The 15,462-nt window shown below is 35.5% G+C and overlaps 1 protein-coding gene across 2 annotated transcripts in view; it reads left to right on the forward strand.

Annotated features, from left to right (window-relative positions):
• The window catches only part of LOC131061083 (uncharacterized), a 187,014-nt gene that overhangs the window by 151,057 nt on the left and 20,495 nt on the right, over positions 1 to 15,462 (forward strand). For both annotated transcript variants that reach the window (XM_057994592.2, XM_057994593.1), the window contains one exon: positions 12,345 to 12,415. In XM_057994592.2, coding sequence (XP_057850575.1) covers positions 12,345 to 12,415 — 71 coding nt within the window. The remainder of the gene's footprint in view (positions 1 to 12,344; positions 12,416 to 15,462) is intronic.

A 15,462-nucleotide genomic window follows, 5' to 3' on the forward strand; every position in this document is an offset into this window, starting at 1 on the left:
TAGGCTAAAGTTGATAAAGATGACTAGAATATCATGTGATTCCCAAGTTATGATTTTGATTGACATTTCTAACCAAGGTGGTATGGCTTTCAAGAAAGAAGTGTCTAATTGACAAGGAGACAATAGTGTAATGTCCCCTTTTCCTCTCTAGTTTGTCTTGGGAACTGTTAGCCTATTCCTGAGACCCATAGGCTAGTCAGAAGCAAAAATTAAGGTTTCCTACCTCTGGGAGGATGTTTCTGCATTTTCGAAGGCTTGCATGTTGGAATTTGTCAGTTTGGGTTCTGGATTCCTTCTGGGTTTTCAGAAAGCTTCGCAATGAGGGTACATGCATAACAAGTTATGGAGTTTGTTTGACTTACTATTTTTAGTAAGTGGAGGCAAAAGCAATTGAGTTCTCTGGGTTTTCTGTGAGCTCTGTGATGGTATAACATGCAAACCAATTTGAGGACCTTTTCGGGACTTACTATTTTTAGTAAGTTTGGCAGCTGCTCAGAATGTGGTAAAAATCACTTTGCAAACATTTACTATTTTTAGTAGTATGCTATTTATAGTAAATACTACTTTTGGCAATGTGATTTTTGGCAGGGGTTTTGCAGCTTAGCTCAGTGGCTATTTCTGGCAGTATTATTTTGGTAGGATCCTGTTTTCACTCAGATGACTATTTTTAGCGGTTCAATTCAGAGCTCCAACTCAGTTCAGTTTTGGTGATTTGCAGCATTTTAGTCCCCGAATCAATTTGGCAATAATCAGTATTTGAGGAGAAGGTATTTTTAATATACTAATACCTTAGGCATAAGGTTTTAATATTTGATTATTTTATGGATGGACGACTTAGGAAAAAGGAGAAAATAATATTTTTATACTAAGTCTATTTAGCGAAATATTTTACCTTCGTAATGGGGGTGCCAAAATGCAGTTTAATTTTATAACTTATCCCTGGACGCCTTTGGAGGAAATTCTCATTAAAAAAGGTTTATACTTAGTGTTATTTTAGCACTGGCTAAAGTTGGTGTCCACTTGAGGGAATAATGTATTTGTTGCCACTTACTATTCCTTGGGCGATTTATTGTTAGGAAAAATACTTTATAAAGTGAAATATTAATAAGGCAAGATGGACGCCTTATGGAGAAATAAGTTAATTTTATAATATATTTCACTTATCTACCTTGGATGCTACATTATTATTTTATTGTCATTTTTATAAAGTATATTTGCTTCTATGAGAAGGTCGACTTGGAGAAAGGAGAAATGAAATATAATTTCAAAATAATGTGAAGTGAATGTGCATTTGGGTTTGGCATTCATTTGGAGGGAATGCTCTTTGAATTTGGAGACACAAAATTTATAAATAAGAGTGTTGGGCTCTTGTTTTTGGTATCCATGAATATTTGTAACGAAGTGTTGCCAAATTGGTGCCAGAGTTGAGCTTCGAAGTTGAGAGCTTCCTAGCAACCATCAGTTTCGTATTTGAAAGACAATGCCTAGCTGATTATCTGTGACTATCTTTCATCCAGAGAGATAGATTGTGCTGATTGAAGTGATTGAGAGATTTTCAGTTTTTAGCGTGTTGGGTGTGTTTCCAGCTTGCTGGTTTTTGGAGTGGCTGTAGGTGATTTTCAGTCATATCTTCCTGCTCCAATGTCTGTTTGTTCTGGGTATTTTCTCATTCATTTCCTATGTCATGAGTGATTCATCTTGTAAGTTTTCGTTGGTTTTCTTGGAGTATTGAATCTTATTATGCAAGTCGAAGTTTTCTGCTGTAAACGCTTTATGCTAGGAGTGATTTGGGTTGTGTGCCATGGGTTTGGGCATTATTAGTTGATGTCTTTCCTTTCCATCCTTATCGCCATCATTGTATCTCTCATTTGCATCTATTTGGAGGTGATTCTGACAAGTGTGGAAAGAGTTATGAGTAAATTAGTGAGTTCTTAGCTTGCTGGTCTGTATGTTTTCAGCGTGTTGGGAGTATATTAGATTTAGAGATTTTCCGTTTTGGAGTGTCTTCTTGTGTGGAGTTGGTTATTGGGTGTGTGGGTTCTTTTGTGTGGAGAGAAAGTGATCTTGGTAATTGTTTGCAGCTGTTGGTTCTTCATTCTTATCTTCTATGATTCATATTGTAATGCTGGTAGTAGTACTAACAGCAATTTCTTTGATCTCTCCTAGTCCCACTACATAAGTCGAAGAGGCTGGCATTGCCGCCTAGTTTGGACAATGATTCTAGTAATTTTGTAATCCATGTTTGCATTGTAAAGCTGATTAGTAATACGGACAGCTATATACTTGGATTGTTGTTCTTTGGCCCACTGCATAAGTGGAAGAGGCTGGCTTGCCGCCTTCTTATCTATTGTAACACTATCCTCCAGCCGAATAAGCGGTTGAGTTGATTGTAATCTCATTTTCAGTCCTCTCGCTGAATAAGCGGTGGAGTTGATTGCTATTTCATTTCTAGTCCTCCCACTGCATAAGTGGTAGGGTGATTGTTCTTCAGTTTCTTGCATCATCCTTGGCTGGTTTACCGCCAAGTGAATTTTAATATTCTTCATATCCCGCTGAAAAGTGGAAGGGGTTTGCTTGCCACCCAAGCATTGTATTATTTCCAGTTATTTGAAGCTAACGATCCCCTCAACACCATATGCTCTCACCTTCCCATATTGGGCACTTAGTGATCAAAAAGTGGAAGGGTTACAATTTGAGCATTATTGTATCTCTATTTCCTAACCTTAACGTTTTCTTGTTGTGATTGTAACTAGAAATAAATTGAAAAACATTGTGGGGATATTACAAATAGTATCAACTAAAATAGTCTCAAATCACCTCCAAAGTGATGATAGAAATTATAGCTATGAACTAGTTTTACGACCTGAAGTAAGACTAGTACAACTCAAAAGAGGCTAAAATATCTACAATAGTCTGATAAGAATGTAACAGGACAAATTAACCCTGTAGTAGATCCTTTTAGACCTGTATGTCTTTGTTAGATTGTACTATTCCTATAATATAGTTTCAATATCATCATTATGACCAACAATATCAGAAGAAATATGAAATGAATCTCTATATTATCCATTGCAATCAGAAATAAATGTTTAGCATGCTTAAAAGTCAATGCTCGTCTTGAAAAATTGATACCAACATTTACTAAGGTTGTCTCACACTTGTATGGTCTCCTTTGGGAATAGTATAGACCCAAAAATGCCTCAAATTGCCATGAAATAACTTTGGATTTTATGCACTTATTGGAGACAGTATAGATTTAGAAAGAGCAGTATGACTAGCACAAATGGTCCATACAACAACAATCAGCAAAGAGGAGGTGCGACTGGTGAGAAGAAGTACGACCCAACATGATATCATTCTTCCTTTATTTGGTATGACTTGCAAAAGAGTATCAGCTCCTCCAAAATATTGGTTAAATAGTATAATATGATAATATTATCTTCTACTGCAAAAACTCCAATAACTTCATGCCAAAATCTAGAAACCAATATTGAAACAATAATTAGAAATTGAATCTAGATTTTAGGCAATCGTTGAGTAGAAGTGCACTAAAAGGCTAGGAGAGTTTTGTCCTTGAAATTGGTAATACTAGAGGGTTTTCATCCTAAGGAAAGAAAAAAGAATGCATTTTTATTTTTGAGAAATAAAATTATTGAAATGAGCAGAGAAGACTTCTTTTCAAAACCATTTATCCTTTTATAACTTTTATGATAAATTAAAATAATACTATTTTCTTTTTGACAAATTTTCCCTCAAAGTTACTAAATATAATAATATGTCATTTTTCACTCACCTTTTTGTACTTAGGTCTAGTGACACTTTATTTAATCACCTATAACAACATTTTAAATGATGAAAAACAATATTACGAGTCTTGAACTCGACCCAGACTTTACAAGATGATTTTTGACTTAGACTTGAACTCAGTGCCTAGACTTGGCAAACTGAAAAACCCAAGAAATTCAGACATTTTTAAGGATTTAAAACTTGTTTCATGTACCCTTTGATATATAAATCTTAAAGACACAATAATCTCATCAAATAGAAGCTTCTTTGATCACATACACATGTATATATTGATCACATAAGTATAAATGCAAATTTTAGCTGAAGGAAATAATGCATTTAGATATATAACTAAATGAAATGTTTACAAAACTCATAGAATATGAATTCCATGGCATCAAAACAAATATCAAAACTAAAAATATAAGTATATGGCTCAGCGGAGCCTAAATTACTCATCCCAACAGCACGTCAAGTCATGCACTAGTATCCAAGATAGGTCCTAGATGATGTTGTAGACATGATATTTTCATATGTCTCAGTGACTAGTATGTATATTCAAGTGAGGATTCTATTATAAGTTTTATGAAGCCTTCAAGACTGCATGTTTTGTTATCAAGCTCATTAACAAAGAGGAACAGTTAAGTAAAATAATAAATGGTTATGTTCTAGTTTGACCTTAGCTAGGATATTAATAGATGGGACTGTTTTATAAGTTGTTTGTGTAGGGCATGATGATACATTTTTGCATTATGAAAATGGCATTTCTTGCCAACCACGACTTAACTTGTATTTAGTAGTACAATGACTATAACATGCCAACTTTTCCTGCGACAATCCTTGTTTACTAAACAAGTTTTCCAATGTAAGAAACAAGATAATCCTTAATTGTGACTTTGAATATGATGATGCAAAGATTTGCAACAAGGGATATGTACTTTGTAGATTTTATGAGCATGATTCATCATTGGGCTATTACTTGCTTAGACTTATATTTTAATGGGGTTTGGGGGGCAACACCCCAGCAAGGTCGAGGGGTAATGTGGGGGTTCAGGGGAAGCGCCCTCAACGGTGTCAAGGGGCAGTGTCTCTGTGTGTTCCCTATCATGATATAGGGCAAGGTTGAGGGACGAAGCCCTCACTACTGAGCCCAAATGAAGATCTTCAAAACCATAGAGATCTTCATGGAGCACACCATTTTCATTTTTTTTTTGTAAATCCTAGATGGGCATGTCATAAACCAAACAAGCATCAAAAGGTTGTGAGTTTTTTAAAATAACTAATAAAATGTCATATTAATACTTTACAATTTTGTTTATTATCATTTTTTAACTTTTCATCCCCTAATCTTGGTTGAGTTTGGCCTATGGGACTTGTTGAGTCTAGAAAGTCTTGTAAGACTAGCTTAGCCCCAAGTTTAGGGTCCTTGGGCCGCGTTTTATCTAGCTTTCCCTTGGACTCACTGAGTTTGGGTGAGTCTAGGCGAGTGTTGTAACTATGACTCATAGCCAAATTCCCCAATCCTTTTTGCTTGATTTTATGGTCCATAAAGAAAAGGCTTAATCTTTTGTGCCCCACCCCTCTTAAGAGAAGATTGTCCATATGGTTGCAATCTCAAGTAGACTGTGCCATCAACCTCAAAAGTGCACTCAATATAGTGTTGGTTTGCATACATGTTTTGGTGATTTTGAGCATGATGGAAGTTGTTTTGGAGAGTTTTCAAGATATTCTGACTTTGTTGAATCAAATGTTTGACCCCTTGGAACCTTACATTTAGAAATAACGTCAATGAAAGTTGGAGCCTCATAACCATACAAAGCCATAAATGACATCATCCTAATAGACATGTGATAGTTGGTATTTTAGCAATTCTCTCCCAAGTGGAATCATTTGATCCATGCTTTTTAATGTTTCTCTAGTAGCCTTTGACCTTTTGTTGACGATCTCAATTTTCCCATTTGTTTGGGGGTGGTAGTAAGTATTGGGAGTAAGTTCAGCTCTTGTTAAATGGAATATCTTCTACCAAAACAAGCTTAGGAATCGACTATTACTATCACTCACAATATTTTTAAGTAACATATGCATCTTAAACACTTGGAATTATCACTAAAATGAGACTATGGCCTCTCTAAAAAAGCACTCATTTCCTCTCAAAGGACTCTAACACACTTGGCAATGAAGCAATGGTAGATCCTCAACCTCAAATCTCCCCATTAAAACTTCAAATCAGAGGTATCCCAAGAGGAGCTCCAAATTTGTAGAGATGAACCTAGAATTTTTGTTGTCATGCAAAAATGAATATAGTCAAATCGTCCTTTTCTAAAAGGAGAACTATTGTAACCTAAAGATGGACACACATCCCAAAGTCTCCTCCTTCATGGATGAAATGGAGAAAAATGTAAAGCTACTCAATGAGAGGGCATTAGTTCGTTGCTTGATGGGCGCTACGCAATGCCAAAAATCCTCCATTCTTGGGTACAAGCTAATTGGAAGCCCAGTGGCACACTAGAATTGTTAATGATGCTCAAGGCCTTTTTCTTAGCCATCTTCACCATAATGAATGAGAAACATCTCGTCTTTTGATGAAATCCATAGTTCTACAAAAGGGTAGGTTTCTTTATGAAACACTAGGGTCCAATCATCCATTCGACAAAGTATCTATCTAGTACAATACCTATCTGGTAGGCTCTTGTTACTTCCAACTAAGCATTTTGCTTAGGAGTTGTCATCCATGAAGATAGTCTCTACTCTCTACAATAGGTGAGTATATTGCTTTCTTAGAATTCACAAGGAAATCTTCTATTCTCAACGACATGAGGACCTATATCAGTTTGGATCTACAAAATCCTTTACTAGTTCATCTATTCCTAGTCATAGAGGGGATTAAATGGGAACAACCAATGAACTATAAAAGTATTCCTTTTAAATGCTGAATTTGTTAGGATCATGAGAATCTTTTATAGGTCTACCTTACTATCTTTCAATGGAAGTTATGCAAATTGATATGCATGATCAAATTTTAGAGTTACATAGGCATGATATATGATATGTTATGTTTGTATCTACTTTGGATAACAATGAGCTAATTGTACAACTCTAGTATCAAGGCTCTATATGGGGTATTGATGGACTTTCAATGTATTAACAATATGTAGTTGTACTTGGTAGACGTGGTGTGAGAGATTTGACCGTGTTTGAGGCTCATAGAGCTCCATAATCTAATCATCTTAGGATCAAGAAGATGGATGCAATATGAGATCCCTATACTACCATCTAGAGATGAGGAGTGAAGTGATTGAGTATGTTTCCCATTGCTTGGCATATCAGCGAGTGAAGTGATTGATTATGTTTCCCATTGCTTGGAGTATCAGCGAGTGAAGGTTAGCATAGTCACATTGTAGATGATTCTATTAAGTGGTTTTAGACAAAGTAACCAAGGTACCACACTTTCTTCTAATGAAGGATGCCTATGAGGTGGAGGACAGCAAACGATTTTATGTAGAAGAGATTGTAAGATTGCATTGGATTCCCCTTAAGTTCATTTCTCATAGTGATAACTTGTTCATGTCTTCTTTTGGACTACCTTTTAAGTAGCTTTGGGCATGTAGTGCCCCCTACTAGGAGGCTGCCAATTCCTGTAACTTATTAACAGTTCTGATCTGATCTGATCGATGGTCCTCTCACTGGATGCTTTTGATTCCTTTCCTTTATATCTCTCAATGTGAGGGAGAGGTCACACCTCTTCGTTATGGATGCCCTTTGGCAAGAGACACACCCTTTCACCATTAGCATCCTTTGAAAGAGTGCAACTCTTCTTTACTTCTGCCCTTTGAAAGGGACACAACCTTTCACAATCAGATGTGCATTTCTTATTTAAATCAGATCTTCACTTCTGAATCCCAAATTATCCCTCTTTCAAATGAAGTTCTCTTCTCCCTTTTATATCTCATGTTTGAGGGAGTCACAACTTTTCATCTTATGCCTTTTGACCATTCATTAAACTTAACTAAATTTTAGTTATGGTTATGTTTAATTTTGTTCTTTTATATTTATAATTTTATTATTGTTGTTTATTGTTAAATACTAATTTGAAAAGGGAACATTACAGTCCGCCCTTACCAAAATTACTTGTCCTCAAGCAATGGTCACGGGGTCTTAATCATAATTCACCTTCTGCTGCGCTTCTCTGATATTACCCAAAGCATTGAGAATTTGCAAGGTTTGCAATTCTAAGACAAGTTTTCTCTCATCACTCTGAAAGAAGGAACCAGGTCATCTTGTAATAGCATCAAAACTGATTTGGATTGACCCAATGTTTGCACAATAGTATGACTCAAATCTATGACTTCAAATGTAATAAATCCCTATCTTTTGATTCACTCTAGTTATTCTCATATGCTAGATTAAGTAAAAATATAGAATCAAACATGGAGCATACACTTGAAAACACAAAGTATACATATGAATGCATGAAGACACAAAGCATACATAGAGTAAGCACGTGAATGTATCCAAACACAAAGCATACACATGAATATATGCAGACATAGTTCACTTGGCCCACAAGAGGCGGGAACGTCCATCTAGGACCCCATCCATCTCTTGGAGCAACTAATCCACAAGAGGATCTATCTCTTGGGCCAATCAATTCATCACTTTACCCACAAGAGGTAGGAACGTCCAACCAAGACAAGATCCATCTCTTGGTACCTTTGTATGATGTAACACATGCCCATTCCACCATAGGCCTTTTTCCATCGCCTTTGTATGATGTAACGTATGCCCATTCCACCGTGTTGTGATGTTTTCACACATCGCCCCATTGCAAATGAGGACACCTACTTTTAGGTTCTCTTGGTCTTTTGGCTTTGGTTCTTTGGGTCTTTTTCATAGTAGTCTCTTCAGTCTCCTCGGTTTGCAAGTGTTTTAGGTGAATTTGATCAAGTCTGCTAGTCGTTTGAACAAATTTGGCTAAGTTTGGAACTCGTTTGGTCTATTTTAGGGTTTTGCCCTTCAGACTTAGATTTGGGGTCTTTTCCTTAGGGTTTGGAAAAATTGAACATTGCAATGAAATCAGGACCCTTCAAGCAAGCTACTAGTGAAATTTGAGTGAATTCTAAGCAACTTTCTATTTTTAGAAAGTTCCTATTTTTTAGGGAATTTCACTGCCTCCCAGATTGTCTTTATTTTGCCAAAAATTAAACTTACTATTTTTAGCAGTTTCTATTTTTAGTAATTGTCATCTTGCCCTGGTTTGCCCTAATTTTGACGTTTTGATGTACTTACTATTTTTAGTAAGTCTTTTTTTGGTAGGTTCTTCGCAGGTAGAGATCCCGACACTGAAGATTGAACGTTCTTGAATATTTGTCTAAATCCGGAAAGTTGAAAAAGCAGACAGTTGATAAAAAAAAAAGGCTGTGTGGAATTCTTTCCTAAAGTGGAAAGCATTGAAAATCTCCAAAGGCAGAGAAAATCCACTTCAATCCCAAATACGCATCCAAATCTAGAAAGAGAGCTCCAAATGGGGGTTATGGAGGAATTTTCCTCCTAGACCCAAATTCCTGCATAGCATGGTTTTAGCACCCAGACAGAGAGCTCCAAATGGGGGTTGTGGAGGAATTTTGCTCCCAAACCCAAATTCCTGGACAGCATGGTTTTAGCACGCAGGTAGAGAGCTCCAAACGAGGGTTGTGGAGGAATTTTCCTCCCAAACCCAAATTCCTGGATAGCATGGTTTTAGCACCCAGGTAGAGAGCTCCAAACGGGGCTTGTGGAGGAATTTACCTCCCAAACCCAAATTCCTGCACAGCATGGTTTTAGCACCCAAGCAAAGAGCTCCAAATGGGAGTTGTGGAGGAATTTTCCTTCCAAACCCAAATTCCTCCACAACATGCAAATTGCGCCCAAGTAAGGATGGTGAGCGCCAGAATGAAGGGATGTAGGAATCGTCCTCTAAGACAAATATTCCTGCACATGGTGGTTTTAGCGCCCAAGGTTGAAGTGGAGTGCCAAATGGACCTCAAGGAGGAATTTTCTTCCTCAAGGAAAATTTTTGTAGCACATGAAAATGACGCCCAAACTGGAGGTAGAGCCTTATCCATGAAAACGCACGTCAACACATCGCAGGTCTTATCCATTGCCTAAGTATGATCTAGCACATGCCAATTCCATCGCATGTATTATCTGTTGCCTTTGCATTATGTAACATATGCCCATTCCACCTTAGGTCCTATCCATTGCCTTTGTATGATGTAACATATGCCCATTCCACCTTTGGGTCTTATCCATTGCCTAAGTATGATGTAGCGCATGCCCATTCCACCGTAGGTCTTATCCATTGCCTTTGTATGATGTAACATATGCCCATTCCACCTTAGGCCTTATCCATTGCCTAGGTATGATGTAGCACATACCCATTCCACCACAGGTTTTATCCATTGCCTTTGTATGATGTAACATATGCCCATTCCACCTTAGGCCCTATCCATTGCCTAGGTATGATGTATCACATGCCCATTCCACTGCAGGTCTTATCCATTGCCTAAGTATGATGTAGCACATGCCCATTCCACCTTAGGTCTTCATATAATATTTTCTCTTAATCTGGAGTAAATATTATATACTTGGTTGTCTTCTTCATGCACAATACACGTAATGTTAGATCTCCTTTTGGGATTTACCTTAATTTAGTCTTGAGACAATAATTCCAACTTGGGATGAGAATTGCCATACATTTTATAAATATAATTTAAAAAAAAAAAAATGAAAACTTTCATTATAATATTCAACTTAAAATTCTAGAGATAATTTAGAAAATAGAACTTATCTTGGTTTAGAGCCACAATATTTAGATAATTATATCTGCTGGGTGTGCACTCTTTTTTATTTGACTGCTCTGTTATTCCACTTTTCCATTGATTTCTCATCTAATGATCTTAATTGTTTCTTCATTGGTCTTTAAACTTAATCAATATAAATGAATAGTAAGTGAATAATGTCTTTAAACTTTCCCTTTCACTCAAAGGGTCTAGACTGAAAGATAGCTGTCTCTGATCTAGTCTTTGGTAAATATGCTTCACTTTAGTAGTACTAGACAAACTCAAGAGGCCATGAGACCATCTCATAGAGCTTCATGTTAACAATAATGAGAGTATTAGAAATACCAAGTTTTCATAGTTTCTAGGACAATGGATGTTATAGAATAGAGTCAAAAGCTTTCTTAAAGTCCACAAAACAAAGGCTTTCTAAAGCCTAATGATGAGACTCCTCAATGATAGTGCATAGTGTGAAAATGTGGTCAATAATTTGGATATCCTTCTTGAAGCCAACTTGATATGTAGCTCTTAAATTATTGTCTTCCAACACCTCGAAAAACAACTTGTCCAATACTATGGCATAGAGTTCTGCAAACATATAGGCAATCATAATTGTCTTGTAATTGTTTGGATTGGTGCAAATCCTAGATTTGTGAATGGGGTGGATATTGTGTTATGGCCAAGCAAAAGGGAACCTATAATGCACAAGTTCATTAAATGGATGTGAGATGAAGCAAGTGAATCCACACCATATTTGAGAAACTGAGCTTGGAGCCCTTCAAAATCAGCTGCTTGGGGCAAAGATTCAAAATAACTCTTGAAGCACAACTTCAGAAAACAAGTGAGAGGAAGGGAGAGGGTAGAGAGGCAATTCTAGTGGTAGGCTGATCAAGGATGTCTTAAATAGGATTAGCATAGGAGACCCCAGCAAACAGGGTTATGTGAACAATGGGGAGTTCCTTGGGAGGAGGGACATCAAAAGATTATAGGGGAATGATGAAAGACAGCAAGGAGCTTAGTCTACCTTGATCAATCTGCAAGTTAAGCTATATGCTTAAAGAAATTGGCATTTGTGTAGAATTTGCATCTCAAAAATAGATTTGTAAAAATAACCCATCCTTGCTATCTAATAAAAAGAGCCTCTTGGATTTAAATTATGTGAATGATTGTTAGAATTGGAACATATCTTGGCCTTGTCACAAAAAAAAAATGGTTTTACCAAGTTTTCTCTTGGTTTTGTGCCAAGTCTTCTGTGATTCTCATACAACTTGCTCTAGAGGCTATAGTTTTTGTCAATTAACTATTATTTAGTATTCAGAATTTTACATATTTAATAAGTTTTAACTTGCTCTATATAGATAATGATAACCATGTAAATTATTTTGAACAAGTTTTGTTAGGGTATTCATGTGCATAATGCTAAGATCCCTGAAGATGCATATTCTATATACATACATATCTGCATGTGGATTTGAAGGGCAAGGGTTCCTCTCATGCTTGGCTATGAGGTTGAAACTCAATGGGTAAAAAATTAAATATGTGTGTGTGTTTCTCTAAACGTTCAATCAAGGTAAATTGAAAAATTCCTCATATCTTAAATTGGTGCATTGGCTAGGCCAAGACTTAGAACTGATCTGTATCTTTTAGGATATATATCAATATATTATGTATGTTCTTTGTGTCTGTAGGTAGGTAGGCACATAATGCATGTACAAATAATAACATGATTCTATTTGATTGTAGAGATGAAGCCTGAATTGCAAGCACAACTACCTTGCACTGATGCACGTTTTAGACCAGATCAACGGGCATTGGTATGGAAACATTTGAACATCTTGTGAAAATAAAGCTTTATGACATCTATTTTTTTGCTTTTTTATCTCTTGCTTTGACATCAATTTTTTCCTTCATTCTCCTTCTTTAATGAATCATAGAATTTGTAGTATACATCATAGTATATGCTGAGAGAGAATGTGCTGAAACCTAATTCAAAAATTTGATTGCTTTGTGAATTTCACATGAATCATGTTTTCTCACACAATTTGTTTGGGTTTGTACTTTTTGTCTACAACATTTTGTCCATCTATGGAATATAAAATACTAAGTTCTGTTAATTAGAGAAATCTAATAAAAATGATGAATGATGCTGTTGTGGCCCTTATTCATATAGATCTGTACATGTAACGTTTTATGTTTTTATTGTTCAGACTTTTGAAGTGCACATATACCCTATGTTTATGTGGGGACAATGTTAAAGTTTTGAGGATGGATATGAGTTGGGATTTCATTTGCTGCATCTTGTTTGAAGCTCTTACTTCACATAGAGATTTAGAAATGAAGAGTGTGTGCTTCACAATATACATCAAGTTAAAATCAAATAAGATGATGTACCAAAGACAACATTGCTAGCATTCAGGAACTATGAATTGGTTTGGTTACAACTTTTGGCCTCACAATATTCATGTAGTTGATGAATCTCTTCTGCCCAAACATTAGAAACTTCAAAATAGTATTCCTACATGACATTAATCTTCGGCAAAAATAAAGAACACTAAATTCAAACATATATAGTACCCAAGATCTTCAAAGATTGTAAATCATAAGCAAGACTATCAAATGCAACTTAATTAAAAAAAAATTGAATCAGGTAGTCAACCCATCCCCCTTCCTCTCCCCAGCCACCAAAATAAAGGCCCTTTGAGATTGACACACTAGACTAAATGAAATAAGTGTTTCTAGGATGAATAGGCAAAGATTTGTCCACATTTCTTTAAGATAATGTTATCATCATAGTTTGAAAGCTTATAAATATAACTCATCAAAACTTGGTAGGCCCAATTTTGACTTATAGACTTGGCAAGCTGGAAAATTAAAGCGATACTTAGACTCCTCTATAAAACATACATTTCATGCATATTATAGTTACACTTACAACACATGAAATGATTTTGTAGAATGTTGGGTAAGTGTTTTTTGTTAGATCTGAATTGAAAAAGAGTAAACATTGAATCAACATGCAAATAAAATAGCAGATAATATGATATGAATGTCCTGATGATTGAAAATTTTCACCAAAAATTACAATTCAATGGGGTTACAATAATTTATAATTTCTTCTTTGTATCCATCCTAGTGATGCATGCCAATGGGCCCTGCTAGGTCTAAAAGGAAAACCATGATTAAATTTAATTCAATGCTTCCTGCTTTACCTTTTGCTGCAACCTCCTTTGCTTGCCTCTCAAAACTGGAAATCTTATTTGTAAACATAGCCCTCATTTGTAGTGTCCCTTTGTAGAACTTTTCTAATTTTCGCCTTAACACAATAATCCAAGCTTAGAATGATAATTGCATTATATTTATAAAATTTTATCTAAAATGATGAATTTTTATTATAATATTCAACTTTATAATTCTATGAATAATTCTGAAAATAGAACTTATCTTGGTTTTCTGCTATAATTTTCCTTCAAACTGTGTTGATTTCCTACTTTGGAAGTGCTTTCAGATCTGCCTGAATCAGGGGTTTTCGTCCCTAACTCAGCAAGGGAAAGATTAAGGAGTTTCGTCCTTAACTTGCTAAGAGAATTTAAGGGGTTTCATCCTTAAAATTTTCAATTTACCTTGGAGGTTTTTCATCTTCTTGGCTGTAGTTCACTGGTAGAGAGTCATAATATTTATTCCCCAAATTGATTCCCCTTAACATCAGTTTCTTGAAGGAATCACCACCCTTCATCACTTCCTTTTGAGAACAATAATTTATTTCTAATTCAGCTATGTGCCAGTGCTACTTCCTATATTCGATTGTAATTGTTAATTTACAAGCCACTTTATATTTTCCAAGTCGATTCATTTCTGCACAAGGAAATGATCTCCCTTTATATCTTATATTTGAGGTAGTCACAACCTTTCACCTTGGAAGGAGTCACAACCCTTCCTATCCAATTACTGCCCATTATGACCTTAATTTAATTTTAATAAAATTCTTTTGTAGTCTAAATCGCTAGCATCTCTCTATTAACTTTGGCACAACCTTATTATGCTATTAGAAACCAATTTGCCTAGACGATGGTTTAAAAGGGATTGCAATCTGATGTCAGTGGCGGGTACATGACATCGTCCTAGGTAGTCTAGTTGCAATATGGATCAATGTTATCCAAGTCATTTGCCTCATGACTATTTGAACATATTCAACTTAGAAGCCACACAAGCCACGTAATCAACTCAAGTAAGCATAGAAGACATATAGATGTCTCTTTGGGGGATTCAAACGTGGATCTCCAACATGAGAACATTATGGCCTTTTCATTTAAACACAACCCCATTGACAATATTTTAGATAAATTATTAGTATGGCTATAAGTAATAAAAAAATTTAGTCATGCATATTACTTAATTTTTTAATAATAAATAATAAATTTTAACATTTTTTTAATTAATATTAACTTTCTTTATAATTTTGTTATTCTATTATAATATTATATATGAACTTTATTGATATCATATAAGACTTATAAATATTATTATATTGAAAATATGTCTATATTTCTAATTTTTTAATGTTTTTTAATGGACAAACCCAACCCAAAATTGAAAAGTATCCGGACCCACGAACTGAACCCTTGAACCCGAACCCAAGCCGGAATTGGTAACTTAGATGAAAAGTTCTCAAAACCTTCTCTTCTAACTTAGATTCAGGTACCAAGAAGATTCTTCCTTATACAGGATCAAATCATTCACCACTTCATACTTATCATCTTGTAAGGTTCCATCCAAAATATTAGTAGCAAATTGAATTATAGCATATTCCACACGAATTTGTTCCTTCCAATCTACCATAATTTCTATAATAGAAGTCAAATGT

Source organism: Cryptomeria japonica, chromosome 4 (genome assembly GCF_030272615.1).
Source record: "Cryptomeria japonica chromosome 4, Sugi_1.0, whole genome shotgun sequence".
NCBI lineage: Eukaryota > Viridiplantae > Streptophyta > Pinopsida > Cupressales > Cupressaceae > Cryptomeria > Cryptomeria japonica.